The following is a 25,115-nucleotide window of genomic DNA, read 5'->3' as shown; positions in this document are numbered from 1 at the left end:
TTATTTGATTGATTACTGTGTTTTATTTGTGACCGTTGTGTAGAAAATTAAATATCATGCATAAGGCGGAACTAGCTGCGTCGAAGGACTTTTCTTGGTGGGTTCAAGGACTACTGTATTGTTGAAGGATGGAGAAAAGCAATTTGCGTTCCAGGTGCCACGAATAAAAGAATAAAATAGGACACAAAGACCAAATAGACCAAAAATGACATACAGTTGAACCTTGTCTTCAAATATGTTTAACATCCTTACGAGTGAACATATAAAGAGGTTAACCACTACAAACCTAAAAAAAAACAAAAAACAAAGAAAAAAAACCCCACTAGTCATTAAACTCGCCATATGGAGAGACTGGAGACTGGAGACTGGAGACTGGAGTCCATCTGTTTTTGTGTTGTCAGAACAGCCTCTGTTAAGGCTGATCATTCCTTAGAAATACATGAGGGAATTTTAATTTCCTCACAGTATGTAAGCAGGTTTTTTTTTACATTTGTTGAAATAGCCAATGAGCGCGAACATACATCTCTGTGTACCATTCCGTAACCTTGGGCTGGTGTTGAAAGAGAGAAAACACCAAGTTGCTACTTTAGAAATGAAGAACACCTCCACAGAACAGCAGAAGGCATGACGGCACTTGTCTGAGACATGTAGTCTCTATGTGCGCACGCGTTGAATCACAAGACACACCCTGTTCTTGGTATTAGTAAGCAGCTCTGTGGAGACTACAGGAAAATTATGCGCCTGTTTTCAACTGGCCCTGAGGCTATCATTTTCAACTGGCCCTGAAGGTACCTTTTCAAACAAATGAGTAAACCTAAAGCCCTCAAGGCAACTGTCGTGTCTGTGGTTCATAAATGACATACATGAATGTTCATGAACTTAAAGCAATTCAGACTCCCTTTCCACATTTCAAGAGATGAGACTAAACCTATCCAACTTTTGTAGTAATAATAATAATAATAATAATAATAATAATAATAATGTGTAATATGGACAACATGGGCCTCATTCCTTTTTTGCATTCCACAGGAAGACCATAATTGAGTAGGAGATGCGTTCTTGTTGTTATTCTTCTTTTCTCACTTTTTTCTTCTATGAACAGTTGCAGGAACAGACAAGGGAAAGCAAAAACACAGGCGCAGAATGAGTCCTTTGGTGGTCTCAATCGGGGTCTCTAAGTGTGTGTACGATATGCTCAAGTGTAGTGTGACATGCTTTAATGTGCGCATGTGAGTGTGTGTTGATTCATGGAGAGAAGGGAGTGGTACTGAAGGGTGTGACTCTGACACACACTCTATCATATCGTCCAGGTGAGTCTACAGTGTCTATAAGTGTAGCAAGGCAGCAACACAAGTAACCAGGCGTGGGCATCGACGACAAGGTGACTCTCACATTCAAATCGGCATTTAGGTGCTTTTGAATCTGTTTCCCTTTGCTGATGAACACTAATATGTTGTCTTCCTCTTCTCTTCCAGACCTGTACATGAATAGATCGTAAAATGAAGCTACTTTTACTTCTAGCTGGTAAGATTTGTTTTTTTCTTCTATTTTTCTTCTTCTCTATTGCCGTCTTTCAGACCTAAATCTGATGTTTCTGTCCATAAATGAATGGAATCTTGGAATGGAACCAAGCGCTAGCTAATATACCACACATACCACACACAAAGAATGAACCTGCATGCTTTCTGTCATGATGGCACATGTTTAAAGAGTTATTATCGTACATTGGACTTAGTTTGGGCCTGCTTTTCCCTACAAGGCTGATTGTGTGGACTATTTCCAAACAACAACACACTCAAGTTAAATAACCAACGTTGTCAAATCATGACGTGATTAAAAGTATACGATCAACTGTAAAAGATAGATAGATCGACTGACTGATTGATCGCGAAGCTCATTTTGAAATGGTGTGAAAGCACACAAGACCAAACAATAAATTGATAGAACTTTCAAAATGAATTCCAATGGCTTATCTCTGACATTGATAGGATCTTAAAAGTAGAAGTAATGTAACGTTTTCCTCCGCCAGCCGTGGCTGCGGTATCTCACGCCCAGACTGACTGCTCTCAAGGGGCTTGTTACCCACGCAGCAGTGACCTACTTGTGGGCCGGGCTGATCAGCTCCAAGCCTCATCGACATGTGGGCTGACTGCCTCCGAAGTGTACTGCACGCCATACCAACAGGTACGAGACAGCAAAATTTGAATGAATGTTCCCAATGCAGAGTTTGGTGTTTTTTCTAGGCGTTTATGTGAGCATTTGTTTACACGCTTAATCCCCAGCAAAAGTACATCATAAAACAATGCACATTGTTAATCACTTTTACCTCTGCTGATCATATGTCAAAGCTAAAACACATTAACATGCCTGAATCACTGTGTGTAACAACAGTATATAGCTGCTCATAGTTCACATCAATACAGGCTAAAAAAAAATTAAGAAAAATCTCAAAACAGCTGTCATAACTGTTTTAGCCAGTGGATATGTAAAAAAACACACCACATTTGTTTGCTCAAAAAAAATAATGTAGTCCAGCCTGTGTGACCTCAAATTTGTTGAGAAGATATCTTTTTTTTTAGAGTAATTAATCACATGGGGAAAAAATCTGCTTCTTTTGGAAGACATCTCTGTAGGTAGATCACACTGGCTCATCAGAATCACGGGTTTGTAGCAGGTGATTACAACACAAAAAGTCAAATGAGGCAGAGGTCATGGTGAACACACAGACATGCACATGCAGCAAAGGTCTGTGATAGTTTTGGCTGCACTGCCCAATGCCCCTTTAGTCAGTCTCATTTCAGTGCCAGACCCTCATCATGTTGCAACTGTACCCTTTACCCAACATTTTTTATCTCAGGAACAGGCTACGACACCACCCACCAGACCATTTGCAGACTCAGCACAAATTTTCCATCACTACATGCACACCATTTTGAAATAAAGGCCTACTAGATCATCTGAAATGTTAATGTTGAATTCTTTTTCGTTTAGAAATATATTGCTTAAAATATTGCACACACTCCGTCTCCTGAAAGCTCAAACTTGAGACTTGCTCAATATAGTTACTTTCATTTTCTCTGCTTTGCTTTCGAATGTTGTTCACTGCCGTATTTGTAAATGCTTGTTGGCGTTGTGCCTTTGCTTGTGTGAAGCACATTGAGTTGCCTTGTGCATGAAATGTGCTGTATAAATGAAACTGCCTTGCCTTGCCTTATATCTATAATGCAAGCTGAGAAGAGCTAGAACGCTGAATCACATTGGTGAGCGTTTTCGTTTTGCCATGTGGTCAGGTACCATTTTGAAAGAGGACAGCGCAAATGCTAACAGTTGGTATGCTAATACCTGTACAGTATATAGCCGGTTTCAGAGTCACTCGCGCTACAGGGCAAAGCCATAATATACTGTATTTATATTGAGTCGTATGCTAAATGACTGTAAAACTGAAGAACATCCAATTCTGTTGTTTGGGGGGTGCTGTCATGTGACAGGTGGCTGACAGGTGTGGCCTCGCCTGTGTGACACTAATCTCAGGTCTCTTTTAATTGCAATGTTCCTTGCTCCTTGCTCCTGAAAACATTGAAAGCGACCCGGAAGTTGTTCTCAGGCCGCCAATTGGCATAGCTTTATGGGCTGGCTTAAGTCAAGGGACGTCTGATGTATCCTCTGCGGAAGTCCTGTAACTTCTTGATGGTGACATGTGAAAACAGCCGTGTACCAGTAGGACTGTTATGATGCAGGACTTCAAATTGAATAGTAATAATCCATGTCATTTCTTGATTATTTTAGTTTGAATATACATATTTTGCAGAGTGTCTATTCTATTTGGGGCAGTGCTTGATAGCAAGACTTGATAACACTGACTCGTGGTTACTACACTGAGCCAAACCTGTTCCTAAGGATACTGCAGCAGGCTACATTTGGCCACATAAAGAAAATTAAAAACGTTTTGATTTTAAGTTACAGTTTTTCCGCATTGAACGTAATGCATAAGCAATACATTTTTACATATTTATGACTGAGACGATTCAATAATACACTGCGCGCATTGCGGAACAAATTGTGCTCACGGTCAAACTGTTTGAGATATTAATCACCAAGTTTAGGCAACAGCGGGGGGATTTTTTCCCAGTTCCATGGCGATACCTTCAACATATTCCACTACAGTAGTTTGTAGCAGAGCCCAAAAGACATTGTTATTTATCTTTAATCATTCTCTATGATCAGCATTACACATCTAATGCAGTAAACCATAAACATTCACTTCCCTGAACATTCGGGTTATGATCGGGATAATGTTTAACCCTCATTCCTTACATTCTGCACACACCGTTGTGAATCTGCCAGAGGGAATGATAACTGTGTTAGCCATGTACTCTCCCCCTCTCTCGAGTTGAACAGCATTGTCCATATTTTATTTCTTTAGCTGTGTGACTTTGACCAGATAGAGAGAGGAGCAAACACCCATGTTTATCTCAGAGTTAACACACGAACAATAAAGATCAATAATAATTAGGCCCCAAAATCATGGGGAGAATGCTTTCTTACCTTGCGGCTGCATTATTAAGCCTTATTTGGATTGAGAATACATTTGGAGCCCTGGAATATATGAATACAAAGAAATCTTACTGTATGTGTATAAATCGTAAAGTAATCTATTATAGTGCAACACAGTATACCAGAAGCAGTGATTAAAAAGATTGATTGGAAGACTGTGTTGCTATTGATTTGGGTGCTAAATAGTGATCTTAAACATAAGTGTGATCATATAGCAAGTAGGCCATGCTGAGTTAGCCTAAGTAAATAATATACAGCACCTTTGACACTATTAGACATGTAACCAGTGCCTCCTCGGTTCCAGAACAGACATATATTTGCAATTAATATCATTATTATTATTTTTTTTAAATACATTTCATTGTGAACTTTGTACACTACTTTTACTTCAGTTCAAATTTATTTAATTTGTTTCATGCAGTTAGTTTACAATTAGTTTCATGCAGGCGGCACGGTCGCCGACTGGTTAGCACGTCCGCCTCAAGGTTCAGAGGTCGTGGGTTCGATCCCGGCTCCGGCCTCCCTGTGTGGAGTTTGCATGTTCTCCCCGTGCCTGTGTGGGTTTTCTCCGGGTACTCCAGTTTCCTCCCACCCCAAAAACATGCATGGTAGGTTGATTGGACACTCTAAATTGCCCCTAGGTGTGATTGTGAGTGCGGACGTTTGTCTGTCTCTGTGTGCCCTGCGATTGGCTGGCAACCAATTCAGGGTGTCCCCCGCCTACTGCCCGAAGACAGCTGGGATAGGCTCCGGCACGCCCGCGACCCTTCTGTGGATAAGCGGTATAGATAATGGATGGATGGATAGTTTCATGCATTGGATCACTGGCAAGAAATGAATGCAAATAGTTCAGGGCATGTTTGTTTGAGCTGATAAAGAACTGCGCCAAAAGCAACAAACGGTTAAAAATAATAGCTCAAATAATGACTGGACTTTAATCAGAATTAAATCTGCTCAGATTTATGTGTTTCACTCTACTGGATTGGTGGTCATTTTGGGTTAAGACACCAAACATTTGATTCCCTGATCAATTGTCATCTATTGTTTTTGTGCTTATTTTGTACAAGGAAAAAAAGACAATATATGGCAAACGAATGAACAAATAAATGTGTATGTGAATGTTTCTCCCATTGCGTTCAGAATGCACGATGCAGCTGTTGATAGATCATGTTCATTTGCCAGAGTATTTTTTTCTATATTTCTGAGTGTGGATGACATCTTTAAGTGCACTGAAATGTTTAAACCATTTAAATGGTGAATTTTAATGTGCCTCCAATAGAGTAAAGTAAAACACAGAGTATTTTTGGTAACCTGTGCCAATAACTTGTTAGATGTTGTTCGTTTGATTTATTGAACGCCACAAACGACCATTTGAACTCATATTGGATTTTACCAGACAAAAAAAACAACATTTTGGTGTGTGATCTGAAGCACGTAAATGTGATGAACTTTGGTGAAACATTAATTTTGCAACAATGAACAACTGGTTGGGAACTTTTCCCTTGCGAATAGGCGGCCAGTCTCTCACTCTGTGTGCCAGAGTGGCAATCACTTCCAGCACAGAGCGGGTTTACTAAATATTGACTTAACTGGCAGCAGCAGCAACTGGGATGTCACCACATTTACTTATTTATTCGTTTGAGGCCGACAAGGCAAATTATTGCATCACAGTATCATCTTTATTACAGGACGTAAACATGTATATCATACACAAATTTTGAAAGATTTACTTTCTTGAGCCTAATCCCTGACCTATTGATCCAATGTTGGGTTTCAGTGATTTATCAAGATGGAATGGCGCAAAGGGACATATTTAAAGTTGCCCTTGGGTCCATAGTTCCCTAAAGACGAACAAGCTCACACCCATGAATAAATGCAGTACTGTGTAAGCAGGGGCGGAGCTATGTGGTGACCAGGGGTGGCCGAACTACCCCCACAGAATTTTTTTTCTTTTTTCCAGAATTGGAAAGAATTATGCAGAATTATTGGTTTTTATTCTGTCATTGTGCTTTTTAGATATTATTTGATTGAATGAGTCATCAATTGCAGTATCCAAAATAGTGTCGGCCATCAGTGACAATTGATCATTCTGATTGGCTCTTAACTAGCGAATCGGTGTATTAGATAGAAGTAGACTATAAAGCAAAGCAATGGCAAAGAAAATTGCATAATTATAAGTTCAGCTCAGCAAAACAGTTTTTTTTACTTAGACGTGTTCCTGTTTGTATTATGAGTGTGTTGGGCATTGTTCTGGATATGTGTGCATTTTATTCCACAAAAGCCTGACTGTGGATGCTATGATAAACAATGACTTCTCAGTTACAGAGATGCTAACAAGAATGTGAATTGCCCTCACATCTGCAGTTGCTCCTCACGGAAGTGTTTTATCACTCTGCTCACCCCACTGACAATTTTCTGGATACACCCCTATTTGTAATGAAAGTTCATCAGTATTGACTGTAATCCAGTTGTTGTTCTTGTTTTTTATTCCTCAGAGGAAAATGAAGTGCTGCCCATGTGACTCCAGAAACCCAAATGGACCACTGGCCCACACTGTCAAGGAAGTGCTCTCCACTGCTGGACCAGAGAGATGGTGGCAGTCCAGGAAAGGTTGTCAAAGACTTAAATTTAAAAAAAGCATGGGGTGATTTTTTTCACTGATGAAGGATTAGAGATAGATGAGAAAGAATTGAGGAAGACTGAGGCACATTTCACACGAGGGAGTTGTTGTGACCTGTCAGAATTGCCACAACTCAACCCCCATAATTTAGTTTAAAGCAATCATTAATAGGCTGACAATAAAGTTGAATGCTTGGAAGTCATCATCAGACAAATCATGCAAGATTTCAGAAAATACAGTGCTCAAAGGCAGTGGTCCCCAACAACCAGTCCACGACCTGGTACCAGCCTGCAGGCCTCTTGGTACCATGCCGCACAGTGACAGATGTAAAAAAATATATATATATTTTTATTCTTTTGGACGGGTCCATGGCTCTATAGTCGTAGATGGCACAGTTGCGCTGAAGTGTAAAAACTGCTGCATATTGATGGACAGTTTAGGAATTTAGTAGACTGCTCTGCGCCAAGGTGGGGGTTCTGGTGTACCAAGGGCATTTACTTTAACATGCACTTGGCACAGCTGACAATTTGGTGGCTGAAAGTTGACTAAAGCCTAGTTCACACGGCAGGATAATGGGTTCGATTTTAGCCCCGAATCTCCCCTCCCGACAATCGTAGGTCAGGCCGACTTTCCAAAGTTAATCATAGCGGGTAATCCTGCCGTGTGCGGTGTTCTCAGATGGATCTCTGCTGCTCGGAAGGACGTCCGACGTCAAATCGGGGATATTCAACATGTTGGATTGTTTTGGCCCGACTTTGCACCCGTGTGGTGTGCTCCGAGGACAAACGTGCACAGAGTTGGTTGACAGTGACATGCAGCCAATCAGAAAGGAAGCGCGGTGTAGAATCCAAAATCAAAACAGTCATGGCGCAACAGAGCCCAACGTCTTTTCTTTCCGTGTCACTTTTTTCCTCTAAAATTAATTCACAAACTAGTGCTACCGTCAAGACACGATCCGAGACCCATCCTGCCTCTTAATCCGCCATGTTTGTTGACTCCGAAGTCTCGTTTTTTCTCAAGGGGTTTTGTGAGATTTTCTGTCCGACATGAGAATACCCATGAATAAATCGATTTGTGTGTGATATGTTGCTCTTGCCATGTGGCTGCGCACCACACACAGTACGTTCAGAACTGTTATACCTGTGTTTTTTTCACATCACATGTGGGGTCTCTCAGAGTTTGGAAGTCCTAAAGGCTCTGGATGTTGTGGGGCTGTCATGGTTGACACGTCTCTACAACATCGCGTGGACATCGGGGACAGTGCCTCTGGATTGGCAGACCGGAGTGGTGGTCCCCCTTTTTTGAAGAAGGGGGACCGGAGGGCGTGTTCCAATTACAGAGGAATCACACTCCTCAGCCTCCCTGGTAAGGTCTATTCGGGGGTGCTGGAGAGGAGGGTCCATCAGGAGGTCGAATCTCGGATTCAGGAGGAGCAATGTGGTTTTCGTCATGGCCGCGGAACAGTGGACCAGCGGACCAGCCCACCTCGGAGTCAGCAAGATCCTCGAAGGTGCATGGGAGTTCGCTCAACCAGTGTACGTGTGTTTTATGGACTTGGAGAAGGCGTTCGACCGTGTCCCTCGGGGAGTTCTGTCGGGGGTGCTTCTGGATTACGGGGGACCGAGCCCCCTAATAAGGGCTGTTCGGTCCCTGTACCACCGATGTCAGAGTTTGGGCCGCATTGCCGGCAGTAAGTCGGATTTGTTTCAAGTGAGGATTGGACTCCGCCAAGGCTGCCCTTTGTCACCGATTCTGTTCATAACGTTTATGGACAGAATTTCTAGGCGCAGCCGAGGAGTCGAGGGGGTTCGGTTTGGTGGTATTGTAAGTATTGAATCTCTGCTTTTTGCTGGTGATGTGGCACTGTTGGCTTCTTCAAGTCGCGATCTCCAAATCTCACTGGAGCGGTTCGCAGCCGAGTGTGAAACGGTCGGAATGAAAATCAGCACCTCCAAATCTGAGACCATGGTCCTCAGTCAGAAAAGGGTGTCGTGCCCTCTCCAGGTCGGGGATGAGATTCTGCCCCAAGTGGAGGTGTTCAAGTATCTTGGGGTCTTGTTCGCGAGTGAGGGTAGGATGGAACGGGAGATCGACAGGCGGATCGGTGCAGCGTCTACTGTGGTGTGGACTCTGTATCGGTCTGTCGTGGTGAAGAAGGAGCTGAGCCAATAGGCGAAGCTCTCAATTTACTAGTTAATCTACGTTCCTACTCTCACGTATGGTCATGAGCTGTGGATCATGACCGAAAGAACAAGATCTCGGATACAAGTGGGCGAAATGGGTTTCCTTCACAGGGTGCCCGGGCTCTCCCTTAGAGATAGGGTGAGAGGTTCGGCCATCCGTGAGGGACTCAGAGTCGACCCGCTGCTCCTCCACGTTGAGAGGAGCCAGTTGAGGTGGCTCGAGCATCTGATTAGGATGCCTCCTGGACCCTCCCTGGTGAGGTGTTCCGGGCATGTTCCACCGGCAGGAGGTCCCGAGGACGACCCAGGACACGCTGGAGAGACTATGTCTCCCGGCTTACCTGGGAACGCCTTGGGATCCCTCCGGAAGAGCTGGAAGACGTGGCTGGGGAGAGGGAAGTCTGGGCTTCCTGCTGAAGCTGCTGCCTCCGCGATCCAACCTCGGATAAGCGGCAGATAATGGATGGATAAAAAAAATCCCTGAATATGCATGGTCCACTGTATATGTAGGTGTATGGTATATATTCTAGATGATTATACTGAATCCTCTCTCTCCCTAATATTTGATCATACATGATTGAGCTTTTGTTCTATTGTTTTTCCTGTAGAGGTGGCTCCAGTAACATTTCAATTGGACCTCAACAATCTTTTCAGGCTGGACAACCTGATCCTTAATTTTAAGGTGTGTGAAAACAAGCAGCATTTCTCATACAAGCATCAATATTGTTTTGTATAATTTCCTACCATTTGTGTTTTCAAAAGATGTGTTTTGTTGTTTTGTTTTGTTTTGTTTTTATTATAATGCACATTTAATTTCTGAATCTGATTTTCTTGCAGGGGCCTCGTCCGAGTGCCCTGGTTATAGAGAAGTCTATGGATAATGGCAGGACATGGCAGCCTGCCTTCTACTTAGCTACAGACTGCCAGAAATCATTTCCAGGGATCCCCTCTGCAACGCCCGCTACTGAGGACCAGACATATTGTTATACTCTGCCCCCTACTGGCGCAAACTCATATCAAGATCATACAGTAAGTTCAACTTTAATTTCTCTTCAAGCGTCAAATCATCTTTTGCTACCACATTTTTTATTCTTCTTGTGGGGATACTACAAAAGCAGATGTTGATGTACTTTTTATTGATCCCCCACAGCTATGGACTCTATATTATTTGAATTTGAATTAGATTACAGAGTCCAGTCCCCATTACATTTCTGATGACGTTGTGCTCTTCTTATATCTGCAGTTAAGAAATTAAAAGATTAAGAAATGTTATACATAAATTGTACACTGTTAACTGTGTACTCTTGTTTTTTTACCGTTGTTCATAAATGATGAGGTTAGACACTATTTATTTTCTTGACATGAAAGAAAGGAAGAATGAATGAATGAATGAATGAATGAATGAATGAATGAATGAATGAATGACATAGACCTTGGGGTTTGAAAAGAAAAAATGGAATGCAGCATTATGAATGCAGAATACTCAGATGAAGTAATCTCTTTTCCAGATCGAGTTCAGTCCATTGCATCACTATCCTTATGTCCCAGATCCCAGCAACCCAAAAATTAAAGGTTAGTTTTTCTTTCTATGCAATGTATTAAGCAGAGCTCGGCATTCCATCTACGTGACGGACCGGTCTGTCTATCTGTCACTGATGGAGTGAACGTTTAGTCGGAATCGCAGACAGAAGCCCGTTTAAAATTAGAGGCGGACCAGCCTGTAGAAGGGTACTATTCCCCCCCCCCCCCCGGAAAAAAAGGCAAATTACGGACAACAGATGTGTACCCATCATGTAGATGGATGACGAATAACAGACGCTCAATTTTTAGTAAAATGCCCAGCTCTGGTATTAAGGCTCAGTTTCAGAAGACAGTTGAGCCATTATTGGTTGTTACCTTAGCCCTGAGCAACTGTGATGTCATTTTCAGTCAACAGCAAGTGACAAAATGGCCGCTCCCCGAGAAGGTCTAAAAACTGGTGTATTTTGCTGCTTAACTCATATTCCACAAACGCAATATTAATCAGAATGCCGTGTTTAGACTAGTGGAGGTGCATAGAACATATTGTAAAGAACATCTTGGGGTTGACGTCCCCCTTTAACTGTAACCACTATCAGTTTTTTTGTTCCTTTTCAGGGGCTCCGTTATCTCGGATCCCTAAGCAATTGCCTGGTTTGCTTGCCTTGTTGCGGCGTCTCTGACTGAATACATCTTGGATCATGACAAAAATAAAAGACTTACGATGGACTTTTGTTTGATCCTCAGATGTGACTGGTTTAACGGGTCTGAGGGTAAACCTGGCAGAGTTGGGCGATGTGCCACGTCAACCAGGCAGAGCTCTCAGTAGGTTTTTCGCCTTGAAGGAGATGAATGTGATGGGCAGCTGCCTGTGTCATGGACATGCCAGTCACTGTTTGCTGGAGGCTGTCAATAAGGTTTGATAACTATTGCTTACTACCACCATTTAACATTCATTTTGATTTAATTCTAAACATTATTGCTTGTTGGATCGATGTTGTTGTAGCCATAACTGTGTTTCAGCCACCCTTAATAGAAGTTAAAATGTTGTGAATAAGTGCAGGTGAGCCCACAGTGTGACTGTCAGCATAACACTGCTGGCGTGAACTGTGAGCGCTGTGATGATCTCTACAATGATCTACCCTGGAGACCTGCGGAGGGGGGCAACACTCACGCCTGCCAACGTAAGGCAAACTACAACATGCCAAAGTTCTGGAATCACTGAGATGACATATCACATGGATGGAACTTAATATTGAAAGCTGTAACACTTCATACTACATGCATATAAATGATTGGGATTGGGATATTTGGTAAATAGAGATTACAGTAATCAACCATTACTGTTAAAAATGAGAAACAGGTCACTGTTCTTTTGCGACACCCTGACAGTCATTGCTTCAACGGCTTGTTTGGAGAAATAAGTTTGGACAACAACACAACATTGTTCTTTAACGAGTTGTGGAATCTTTTTAAAGCGGAAGTCAACCTAAAAATGAAAAACTGAAAATGACATCACAACTGCTCACAACGACCAATCACGGCTCAGATTCAGAGAACAGATCAGCCGTGATTGGTCGTTGTGAGCAGTTGTGATGTCATTTTCAGTCGACAGAGGACAAAACGGTTGCCCCGAGAGATGGCTAAAAACGAGTGCATTTTGCTGCTTTACTTATATTCCACAAATGCAAAATTAATCAGAATGCCGTGTTTCAACTAGTGGGCCTGCTGGGAACATATTCTTGGAAAAAAGATGTTTGGGTTGACTTCCACTTTAAGGGGAAACCAAGCCAAATGAACTAGTCAGGAAGCTACAGTATTGTGTTTGTTAACCCTAAGTAGCATTTGTTACATTCTCTTTCTGTACACCTCAGGCTGTGAATGTAACAACCACGCCCAGCGCTGTCGTTTTGACCAAGCTTTGTATGAAGCCAGTGGCCGGAGGAGTGGAGGTGTGTGTGAAGGATGTTTGCACCACACCACAGGACCAAAGTGTGACCAGTGTGTCCCCGGCTACCAGCCCAATCCTAACAGCCTGATGGATCGCCCTGATGCTTGCATACGTAAGTCAACAGAAGTAGGACATTGACATGGGGAATATGCATGATTTAAAAATATATTTTTGTGTCCTTCATTTTGAGTTGTTTGTGTTGGGTTTTTAAGAAATTAAACACATTTCTTTTCAAATATATTGTTTTGCAAGCGTTTGTCTTAAATGAATGTTTTACAGTAGTATCCCTGCATGGAATTTGTACATTTTGTCCTTATTTGTGCCATTCTCCGCTAGGTTGTGTCTGCAAAGCTGAAGGGACAGTGAATGGGGGACGATGCGATGACAATACAGGCCTATGTCAGTGTAAAATGAATGTGGAAGGCCCACGCTGCGATCAGTGCAAAAGAGGCTATTATGGCCTTTCTGCAGCCAATCCTCTGGGTTGCTCGAGTGAGTCAGCTGGTTTCCTCACTTTTTTTTTCTTTTTTCAACAACACAAACTGTATACATTACATGTGATTCATGTTGTAGTACTTTGGGGCAAATGAATGCATGTTGAAGACTCTGAGGTAATACTTATTGATTTATATTAAACTAAACTTAAACAGCCAAGTGCAAAATGTAGATATTTCTATTTTCTTCAATTAATTCATCAAATGAATTAAAAAAGGGAATGTTATATTCATTTTCCGCCCACAGACCTATCATAGGCCGCGGGTAAATTACAAATTGCACAAAATTTGCACAAATTGCACAAAACACTCTCACATCTTTCTTTCGAGATTGGGCAGCTGCAAGCAGTAGCCACTCGCCCTTTAGCTCCACCCCTACACTGAAAAAAATGGTGTGTTGAATTTACTGCATTTGATATCATCAGGTGATTGCATGAAATCAAATCATCTGAGTCCAGATAGTGTTTTTAAGTAGACAAGACATCTACAGTACTGTAGAGTACCGTACAGTACTGAGTGGAGGAATTCTGACCGGAAGACAGCTTGCATCCCGACTCGAAGAAAGTTTGACGTACTGACGTGTCACTGAGTCACTCAAGCTTATAAACTGGAAGACATCAGGCCTATAAAATCATAAATAAAATCATCTGGGTCCAGATATTATTTTTAGATAGACCAGACTCCTACTTAAAAAATTATCTGGATCCAGATGTTTTTATTTGGTGCAACCAGTTGCCGAATTGAATTGGAGTAAATTCAACAAGAACGTTTTTCAGTGTCGTAGTTTTGGTAACAAAAGCTATAAGTGGCACAGTAGAGTGGTGCAGTGAGCAGCAGTGGCTCATTTGCATGAAACAGAACCACCCCCTCAATACATGTTAATTCCAGCTAGGCTAAAAATTGCATGATGAAACATGGACTGTAACACAAGATCCTATTATTTTGCATTTTGGCTTACTATTAAGACACGGGAGCTGTTTTAAATTGAGAAAGAAATGTATAATATGTCTCAATTATTGTAATAAAATTACAACATAGTGTTGCTTTCTTGACACATAACATGCACTGCTGTTATCATATGTTTGCAAGAAATTTCATTCAAGTTCCCCACCCACAACCCCACCCCCTTTCTGCTATCCAGAGTGTTCCTGTTTTCCAGAGGGATCACTGTCAGATATTTGTGATCCAGTGACTGGCCAGTGTCCTTGTCGGCCACACTTCCATGGCCTTACTTGTGAAGCGTGTGCAAGAGGTTACTGGAAATCCCCGCAGTTCCAGCGCTGTGAACTCTGCAGCTGTGACCCCACCAAGTCCTTCAGTGATACTTGTGATCAGGTGTGACCTACAGTGCTCACTTCTGGACTTGTTCCTTCAATACAATACAATTTACCAGTATGTAGCGCATTTCACAACTACTGCAGAGATGTTTAGGCCACGTTTTTAAAGGGTTCTTGTAACTAAAAACTAATTGATCATTTGTATTTATATTTAGAGAGAGGGATTTTAAATAATTCATAAAATACCAAAGACATCATTTTTTTCTCCATTTTATGAGAAAATGTTATGAGAAAGTGTTCCAAGTACCACCATGATAAACAACAATAAAACAGTCACATAGCAAATAGTTCATAAAAATAATACTATTACAAGTCTGTTTATGCACCGTTTGAATGTCAACACTGTTCCTAAATAGGATAATTGGACAAAATTTAAGTACAACCGGGGGCGTTACTAGATGGGGGGCTGGGGGTTCAGTGCCCACCCACGGACACGCTCTGCCCACCCAAAGAAAACTGGATGTAGTTCTGATGAATTGGCTATAAAAAATCTAAATCATATCAACTCTCAATTAAGGAGAAAAAAAACCACGTTTTATGGTGCAGTAGCCCTACACTGGATTTTGACCTACTTGAGCATTGTAGCACTTTTTTGCGTGATTTTTTTTTTCCTGTTTCTCTTTGCAGTTGTCAGGTCAGTGCCAATGTAGGCCAGGCTTTGGAGGCCGAACATGTAGTGGTTGCCCAGACAACACATATGGCGATGCACTCATTGGCTGCAAGCGTAAGGCAACTTCTCCTAATATCTTCTCTGTGTTTTGTTTTTCTCTCATTATAGTAATTACAGTAAAACAGACACATAAAAAATGTTATACCCTCCTAAGAAGAAACATTCATTTAAATTTCCTTGAGGAATTGTTGGAATTGAACTGATCCATCACTTTGCGTGTATCTTATAAATTTCAACTTTTCTTTTGATCTTCCCAGCTTGTCTGTGTAACACTGAAGGCACCCAAGTTTGTAACAAGCAGACGGGAAGCTGTTTGTGTCGTCCAGGCATCACAGGGCCTCGATGTGACTCGTGCACTAGAGGACACTGTGACTCTTTCCCTAATTGCAAGATGTGTCCTTCTTGCTTCTTCTCCTTGGATACACAGCGACAAGCCCTCAGTTTAACCCTGGAAAGATTCACCCTGAAAGTTCCACCTCGTCCAGGAGGTTCCAGTGACCTTGGAAATCTCGAGCCCCGTATTCGAGCCCTGGAAGCTCGTCTGAATTTGATCCGGGGCTCTGTCTCCCTTCCTCCCGGTTCTGCCAGACAGATTGATGATGCTCTGTCCCAACTGGACAAATTAAGGTGTGGAAATACTTCTCTGGATGCTGATATTGCTTCAATATGTTTGCTGATATTAATGCACGTCACTGGTGGTGTAGTTGTGTACTCACCTGACCTCCGTTCGTGCAGCAGGGGGTCAATTTCTGTGTGTCAATGTGAGTGAGAATGGTAATCTGTCTCTATGTGCCCGGTGACTGTTTGGCAATCTGCCCTGGGGCTGCCTCTTACCCAAAGTTAGCTGGTGTAGGCTGCAACAAACAGCATAAGCAATATACAAAATGAATGGATGGATAAATATGAATGCTCCTGTTCACTCACTTAGTTCCATTTGTCTCTCAGGCAACAAGTGGACAAGGTAAACAATGACCTCTCTCCCCTGGCACAAAAACCTGATCTGAGCAAAGAGCTTGACAAACTTCAGGACCTGTTGGACAACCTAAATAGGGATTACAACATCAAAAAGGAAGCTATCAAGAACACGATCAGTTCAGGCAATGAAGGTGAATGATAAAAACATTTTTACATTCAATCAGACAGTCAGTTTTCAAATGATTCCTGATCACGTTCAGCCAAGTTTGTTGACTGTTTCAACCAGATGAGTGCTGCAAGAAACATTTTAATATTCGTAACAAACATGCAATCTTTAGTTAACGGTTTTCATAAGAAAATGTAAAACTACCCCATTTTAACTTCAATGACAAATGATGAAGTCATAATGCAACTGTTATTGGTTGCAGATGCACATCTCACTTTTACCGTTCTTTATTGTCATACAACTACTTTATATACTGTAAATAGAACATCCCTTGCTATGAAGGGTCCTTTCAAAGTTAAAAAAGGGCAAAACAATCATCAGTAATGCTTGAGCTAAAGTGTTTTACTGAAGATTCTGTTTCTGTTCCCATTGTTGGGTCCTCACAGAACCTGGCATCTCAATGCTGTCGTTTTTCATCATGCGTTGCAACTGATTTCTCTTTTTTCTTGTCTACTTTTTGAGACCTCTTGCCTTCAACATTTTAAATTTAAACAGACTTCAGAATCCCATTCTCACAAGATGAACTCTTAAAGTCTGCTCATATTGAGTTGTTCTCTCATTCAGGAGCTTTTTCTACCATCAAAAATGCCTATGACGAGTCTACAGATGCTGCAAAGAAAGTTGATACCAGCAAAAAAACTGTGAAGGAATCAGCTGACCTCAGAGAGGATACTTTAGATCTTCAGGAAAAAGAATATCCAAACAATACTAGAGATGTCAACAAACTAAACCAGAGCATGACATCCCGCCCAGATCTCACTCCTGTTGCTAAAAAGGTACCGGCTTGGCCACCAACATTTTACTTACTGGATCTTCAAGGTGGTTTGAAGTCACTGATATGTAAGAATTGTGTCTAAATGATGAATATTTCTCCAGGTATGTGGCAGTGTTAGGTCCGAGCCGTGTACCCCACTCATGTGTGAGGGTGGGGACCTGTGTCCACCGGAAGGATCTGTGCCCTGTGAGAAGGGCTCAACGTGTGTTGGTGCCCTGCCTCTGGGCAAGAGGGCAGATGCCGATGTGAAGGATGTTAAAGATCGTCTGGAAAATCTCAGCAACAAGATCACGGAGGCTGCAGAGGAGGTACAAATATGCACACACACGCGCGCACACGCACGCGCACGCGCACACATACATACGCGGGGCTTCGCAATTCAAGTGTGCTGCTCTTGGACAGACCTAAACTTGTAAACAAGAATATATATATATATATATATATATATATATATTTTTTTTTTTTTTTTTTTTACGGTACACACATACATATACATAGCAGGGCATAGACGATTACATAGACAGGAAAAAAATGGGCCTCTGATTAGGCTTTGTCTGACTATTTGTTTAAGTTTCATGTCAATATGAAGATGCTGTATGTGTCACGTGAGGATCAGGATTTGGACCCATGAGCAGACATGACACGGAAGTTGAAGAGTAAAACATCTTTATCAACAAATATACATAACATTTTTTTCAAGTGCTAATTTCTCACAATATTCCTAGGAAATCACAATGTCCCGTCACTGATGAGCTGTTTAAAGAACAGGACCAAGGGCTACTCATGTGGCTCTTGGAGGTTACCTGGTGCCAGCAAGTGCCATGTTGGCGACCCCTGACATAGACACAAGTATTGGGCCACGTGGTCACTGCCCTTACAGGAAATTAAAACATGTCCTACTCTTTTGGGAATACTTTCTACAAGATGCTCGGAATGGGTCTGTCGAAATTTTGCCCCCTGCCCCTCTTCTCTGTCTCTCCATCTCAACCCAACCAAGTCTTGGATCTGTTTGAGGTCTCTTACTTAGAGGGACCATTTTTATTTCCTACAGTATGTCAGCATAGTGCTTGCTCACATTAAATTCAGTTGGTTTTCTTTCATGCGTGCGGTGTGGGGTTCTAAAGCCTCATCTGTTTATAAAGTTGGAAGCAAACAATTGTCCAAAGTTCTTGGTAATATGAAAAACAATCAGAGATATCTAGTCCAACTCCTGATTTATTAATTAATTAGTTAAGAAGTGTGTCTGGTTGCTATTGTCTATACGGTGTACATTTAAGTAAAGATACATATGTACTTTTTCTTCCCCACAGCTCCAAGACACCCAAGATTACACCAATGGCATGAGAAAGTCAACGGAGGATCTGTCCAACAAGATAAATCAGGCCAGAAATGACTTGGAAGATGACTTAAAAGAGGCAAAGGACATTGTGAAAGAGCTCAAAGATTTCCTGTCAGGTACATTTATTTGCAAAGGGATGATGGATCCAATATTGTAGGAAAATATTAGTTATGTTTGCTTCGTTATTCTTAACAAGTGGTGGTTTTGGATACAGGTGATATAAGCACCCACCCAGGGCGGCATTCTCACAGGGCACGAGTTGGAAAGAAAAAAAACATAATTCTTTTCAATATGAGCAGCTGTGCGCCCATTCTCATCTGAAGGCATTCAGTTAAATTATGACAAATGTTTCATTCCGTTGTTGTGAACTGATACTTTACCGAGCACCAGTGACTTTGTCTTTGTCAAAAAATGACTAGCGTTGTGTATGGCGACTCTCATTTTCTTGAAAAGAAACGGAGGGTTGAATTTACAAACATATAAATAAATAAACAACACATTTATGATGTAGGCTGGAAAAAAATTAGCTTCCCCTCCTTTAATGACCAGCAGCCGCCACTGCTCTGAACATTGTTGTTTTCCAATATGCATATTGTCCCCTGTATTTTACAGTGTTTTAAGAATCCACAGATTTCCCAGCAATGTTTAACTCACACATTATTACATGTGAAAAGTGAAAAGACGAAAAGTGTAATGGCCACCCTAGGCGTCATTCATGCTAGGACCACCGATGTTTCAAACAATTTGCCTTACAAAGAGCAGTGCTCAGTTTTATACAGCATCATACTACAAGCTGGTTTGATATAAAATGGCTTATGTTCACCGGAGATCGAAATGTTATATTATAGTATATGTGAAGAACATCATTATTGCAAACTACAACTGTGATGATTATTGTTGAAGAATACCTCAATCAAAACTGATCATTATTATCTATGCTGATTGCTTTTAAAGCGGAAGTCAACCCCAACATTTTTTTTCAAGGATATGTTCTATGCAGGCCCACTAGTTGAAACAAGGTATTCTGATAAATATTGCGTTTGTGGAACAAGTGGAAAATCTAGCCATTTCAGGGGGCGGCCATTTTGTCTCTTCTGTCGACTGAAAATGACATCACAGTTTTTCAAGCCTCAGATAACGACCAATCATGGATCAGCTTCAGAAAACAGGTGAGCTGTGATTGGTCATTACCTGAGCCCTGAGCAACTTTGACGTCATTTTCAGTCGATCGACAGAAGTGACAAAATGGCCTTTCCCTGAGATGGGTAAAAACGGGTGTATTTTGATCTCATATTCCGCAAACTCAATAATAATCAGAATGCCATATTTCAACTAGTAGCTTGTATAGAACATATTCTCAAAAAATATATATTTGGGTTGACATTCCCTTTAAACAGTTTGTGTATTAGATGCCATTATGTTGGGCATATGTACTTATCTGAACGTGTGTATGTGAGGCTTAGCTCTTATTTTGCCTCCAACTTATTTTGTCTCATTTCTGGGTCCAGACCCATCATCCAACCTGACACACATTCAGGATGTGAGTGACCGGATCCTTAAAACCAAGCTGCCTTTGAGCCTGGCTTCTCTGAAGAAGCAGCTCGATGAACTGAAAAATCTTGCTGCAAAGCTACCAGACAGTACGTCCATATTAAACAAGTCAGGTCCACAGTTGGATGCAGCCAGAAAACTGTTGCAGGAGGCCCAAGATACCAGGTGAATGACCCATCTTAAATGTTTGCAGTTTGCTTTTAATTCATTCCATTCCTAGATGAAACTTTAAACTCTGGACTTAATCGAATGTCAATGACAATATTAAATGTCTTTTTTCTCAAATTCAGAAAAGTAGGTATGATTTTTTTCTGAATGATGCAAAGGTTTCTGTTGAGTCCTTGGAGTGACAATTAATGGCATATTGACAGGGACACAGCACAAGGGGTGAAGGACGATGTGGATGAACTACTGGCAGGCTTTGATTCTGTGGCGGACTCCCTCGCTGACATGGATGGCAAACTGCAGAACAGTATGGATTCCATAGACACCTTGAATAGAACTCTTACTAAGGTGGGACCCAGGAAAAAATATCTACAGTATACCATATCATAGAGCCTGTCCAGGGTGATGGAGAAATCAGAGAATAAATTTGCAGTTTTATAATGGCTGATTTATCCAGGCCAAGAATCAACTGAAACCAGCGGAGAAGACTCTGGATGATGTGTCATCAATGATGAATCCAATCAAATCTCAACTGGATGAGCTTAAAGATCTGCTGCAGAATGGAGCCGAAAAAGCTGAGGACGCACAGGAAACGGCAGACCAAGCTGAGGATGAAGCAACTACTGCTGATAAGGTCAGCTTGGAGTTGATCAGAAATCAGGCGATAGGACTCAGATTTTATTCTGCAGGTCATAAATGCCCTTGCTTATTATACACAAACTTGATCTGAGCTTTTATGATGGCAAACTGTTTATACAAATGCAAGTTTCCCTGTTTATTCTGAATTGGAATATTTCACTAAAATGTACACATTTAGAATAAGGCGTAATACATATGTACCATGAACATGTTTTTTTGTTGTTGTTTTTTTTTAGGAGCTGTTAACGGTGCAGGAGCAGTTTGATCGTCTTAAAAATAAGGCTATTGAAGGAGGGCCTCCTGGAGAAGCAGGGCCAGACGCCGAACGGCTTTCAAAGCTAAAAGAGGACACTGGGAATCTGGTCAATACCACTGACAGCATGTTGGATGCTCTGGAAGGTAGTGTAACAGATTCCCCATATTGGCCAGATTGGCATTTTGCAGCATTTTCTGTGTTTTCTTGCAAAGTCCTTAAATAAGTGGTTATCTGCCAAACTGGATTCTAAATTAACACCCGCCAATCTGTCAAATGCGAATTAAAATTCATTTTGGTGGGTGTTGATAGAAATTTATCAGCCAGTTTTAGTGGTGGCGAGTGCGCGTATTGGCGCGTTGTGCGGGTGCATCCGGCACCGATTACAAGTGTGGCTTAACTTTGTTAAACTAAATTCGCCTCAGTGCGACACGTAGAATAAGATGATGGTGTGCAAAGGAGGTTTTATGATGTGTATAAGTTAACGGAGTGCCATCTGAGGAGCTCGGTGGTAACCCCCCATCCTCAGCCTACTGCTCTAAACTTCAGTGTCATAATTGGGTGAGCTTAACAATAACATACGTCTATTGCCAACATTGACGCATCTTACAACTAAATGGTGCCTCAACTCAAATACAAATAACAAGCTAACATTAACATATGTCCAGTATTTTCTATACCAAGCGAGCTTGCAGTATTAGACATGATGGTGCCCGAGCGCATAAAAGCGGGTGTAACTTAATTTTCGGATGGCTGCTGTCACATGTACGCCGCACATGTTTGAAAAGGTGTTTCCGCCTGTACAAATTAGACTGAAAGCATACAACTTGATAGGTATGGTCTAGCAAAATACCAAAAGAAAGAAAACTGCACCCATGTGCAATGTAAGACTGCGCTTTGCGCTAGACTTGCACCCGGAACGAAAATAGGGCCCGTCATGTCCACAACAGGCACAGCGTAAACACACACTGTACCTGCCGCTAATGTGAACTGGGTTACCAAATTGCTCTGCTTTTATCTGACTACACAGCAGGTTACCATTAGTGTCCGTTCAGTGTATACCCATGTCCATAATTTTCATGACGTTTTCAAAAATAAAGCTTGACTGAAAGTAAAAAAAGTTAATAACTTTGAAATTCATGTTCATAAATTTGATATTAATACTGGTTGAAAATAAGCCTGTGAGAAATTCATAGTAAAGTTTTAAAAAAGTGAAAGGTTAATGGAAATACATTTGTGGACAAGTTCAGATGAGTTCATCCAAAATAACTGGTTAGCATTTCCATTTAAACCAAGGGCGCCCATACTTTGAAGGGCCATAAACTGAAGATCAATAAAGACATAAAGACAAGATCAATAAAGACATAAAGATCAATGAGGGTGAGGGCTGCTTTGACACCTTTCATTTAATACTAAACCAGTTCATCAGTTGGTATGTATGTGAACCGATAATATATGTATTTTTATATGCAGTATACCATATAGTTAAAAACAAAAACAGCTAGGTAATAAAGAAAAACATGAATGATTTTTCAAGATTTTGGTGTGGCCGGTGGCCCTATCTACTGATTATTGGTTGAGAACAAGGAAGTGAGGCATAAGAACAAACTTCTGTTCTCCTGCCTACCCACCCAATGTAGAAGGTACGTACCGTAGTACAATGAGGTGGCATGACTCAGTGGTCGTCTCCACACCTAGAGGCTGTGGGTTCGATCCCCAGCCACTGTGATCATGTCGAAGCGTCCTTCAGCAAGATACTGAACCTGCTCCTGATGCTGCGTCATCAGTAGGCAAATGAGGTACAGTGTGAAGCGCTTTTGAGTACCAAAGGCATTAAAGTGACAGCCCAAATGACATGGACCGTGACAAATGTTATTTTAGGCTAAGTTCACACTACAGCTCAATTCCGTCTTTTTTGCCCATTGGCGACACATCAGATTTTTTTATTCAGTGTGAACAGTACAATTCAGGTTTTGTTTTTTTTCAAATCCAACCAGAGCCTCTTTTGTATGTTGATACAAATCGGATATGTATGCGATGCGTCTGCAGTATGAACGCTCATCCGTGCAAATCCAACCGATGTGTCATCAAAAGCCCAATATGCGCACCGTGAGTGCTCGGGACGGAAACTACTGACAATAATCGTCGCTGAATCTGCTTTGCTTTGAGTAACAGTATTGACTTTACATTTGACTTGAATTAAAACCCACTTGAACTATGAAGCATAAAGTTAACTTTTGTGGTGATAGTAGTAATTCAGCCAAGCAAACGGGTCTTTTATAAGCATCGCAACGACGTGACTTCGTCTTTCGTAGCAGAGGTGGGCATTGCGTCAGACCGACGGACCGATGAATGACGGACAAGCAAAATTTAATAAAATGCCCACTTCTGTTTAGTTAACGTCTCCATGACGTGACATCATCTTTCATAGACGTCTCCATAAAATGAAAATGTCGAAAAGCGTCACCTCATTTCCCCCAAATATTTCTACCTCTTTCGCATCGCTCCTCTGTAGATATAAGATGATAAAAAGATGAGTCCCTACACTCTGGACCATGTTTACTTCCTTAAACACTGCCGCGTGACATCGTCTTTTGTGTACGTCATCGTGAGGAATTCATCCCAGTCTACCCAGGTTGGAGCTGTCTCCGTGGCTACGTGCCATGCCATGTCTCCACACCACACTGTCGCTAAATATGCACTGTGTGTGTCAGTGTACATGTGGGTGGATGCGTTCATATGGGTGTGTATGTGCTTACATGTGGGGATGGGAGGGGTGGCTTCCTGTGGATTTGTTGTTTTTTTTTTCTTTTCATTGATTGTTTTGATTTCTGTAGAGCACTTTGTGCTGTATTTTTAATGCATGAAAAGTGCTATACAAATAAAACTTGATTTGATTTGACACTTAGGCAACCATAATGGATGGTTTATTTAACCTACGTTTGACATTGGCCAGATATTGATTTTCAGAGAAACTATAACTGTAACAAAAACAAATAAATAAATACAAGTAAATCATTATTTCACCATGTCTTTCAACTCCAAAGACATTTTAAAACTGATTACTTGTTCATTGCGTCTCCACAGGAAAAGCCGATTCACTGAAACAATTGCAGGATGAGGTTCTTCAAAAGTCCTCAAAGCTTGAGGGACTTGATGCCAAGCTTAAAGACCTTGTGGCGCAACTTCAAAAGAAATCCCATGATTTGAGTGTCTGCCAGGGCTGAGGAGCCAAGTTGGTTTCATTATGCCATAGGACAACCTTTAACAGACTCGGTCTTCATTAAAGCAGAAGTCCTCCTTAACCGTCACATACTGCTATTACTGTACTTGTCTCCATAACATTGCACATCTTTTATGATGGATGCACCATGTAGGATTTGGAAAGATATTATGATTCTTAAGGTAAAGAACAACCTTTGCTTATACTATATTGACCACTTAGTGAGGACATCAATGGTTCCATTGCAGTAATCTGCAGATGTTTTTATATTTTAATGAAAAATGACATGTCATGAGAAAGGTCAACACAAAATGTATCAGTATCACATTTGCCTTTGCATAACCTATAGGGTGTCATAAAGATTTTGTCATTTTGTAGTCTAATTGAATAACCAATTTCTGCAAAATAAATTATGATGAGACATGGAAAACTAGATTTAATGTATTTTGTTCTGGTAGAAGAATGACATTGCACATTTGTGAAGCTTCGTGTAATCGGCTATAAAAATCTTTAGCCAGTTGAAAATGTTGGTATTTTGCTGAATACATTTTTACTATGTTCATATTACAAATGATGTCAAATTATTTTGGACACCCTGTACTATTATTTATTGTATGTTTCGTTATTTGTGCAGAACTCATCATATTTAATAAAAGCTTATGCTTCTTCATTGTGTGTACAAAGATGAACATGTAACGGCAT

The 25,115-nt window shown here is 41.2% G+C and overlaps 1 protein-coding gene across 1 annotated transcript; it reads left to right on the top strand.

Annotated features, from left to right (window-relative positions):
- The first annotated feature begins 772 nt into the window (after window positions 1-772).
- On the top strand, window positions 773-25,083 carry lamb3 (laminin subunit beta 3). Its single transcript, XM_086040063.1, has 24 exons — window positions 773-788; window positions 1,311-1,381; window positions 1,476-1,524; window positions 2,030-2,184; window positions 7,050-7,164; window positions 9,966-10,039; window positions 10,195-10,386; window positions 10,866-10,929; window positions 11,623-11,792; window positions 11,939-12,059; window positions 12,750-12,938; window positions 13,163-13,318; window positions 14,462-14,655; window positions 15,285-15,381; window positions 15,585-15,954; window positions 16,273-16,433; window positions 17,033-17,244; window positions 17,345-17,551; window positions 18,554-18,698; window positions 20,091-20,298; window positions 20,505-20,646; window positions 20,756-20,932; window positions 21,174-21,336; window positions 24,278-25,083. Exons 3-24 carry the CDS (start codon window positions 1,500-1,502, stop codon window positions 24,415-24,417), a joined length of 3,477 nt encoding a protein of 1,158 aa, XP_085896189.1. The 5' UTR covers window positions 773-788; window positions 1,311-1,381; window positions 1,476-1,499; the 3' UTR covers window positions 24,418-25,083.
- Window positions 25,084-25,115: the final 32 nt, after the last annotated feature.

The sequence above is a fragment of the Filicampus tigris genome, chromosome 9, assembly GCF_054856515.1.
Source record: "Filicampus tigris isolate MCC_2025a chromosome 9, RoL_Ftig_1.0, whole genome shotgun sequence".
NCBI lineage: Eukaryota > Metazoa > Chordata > Actinopteri > Syngnathiformes > Syngnathidae > Filicampus > Filicampus tigris.
Note: the sequence above shows the minus strand (reverse complement) of the source record. Positions and strands in the feature narration are given on the sequence as shown.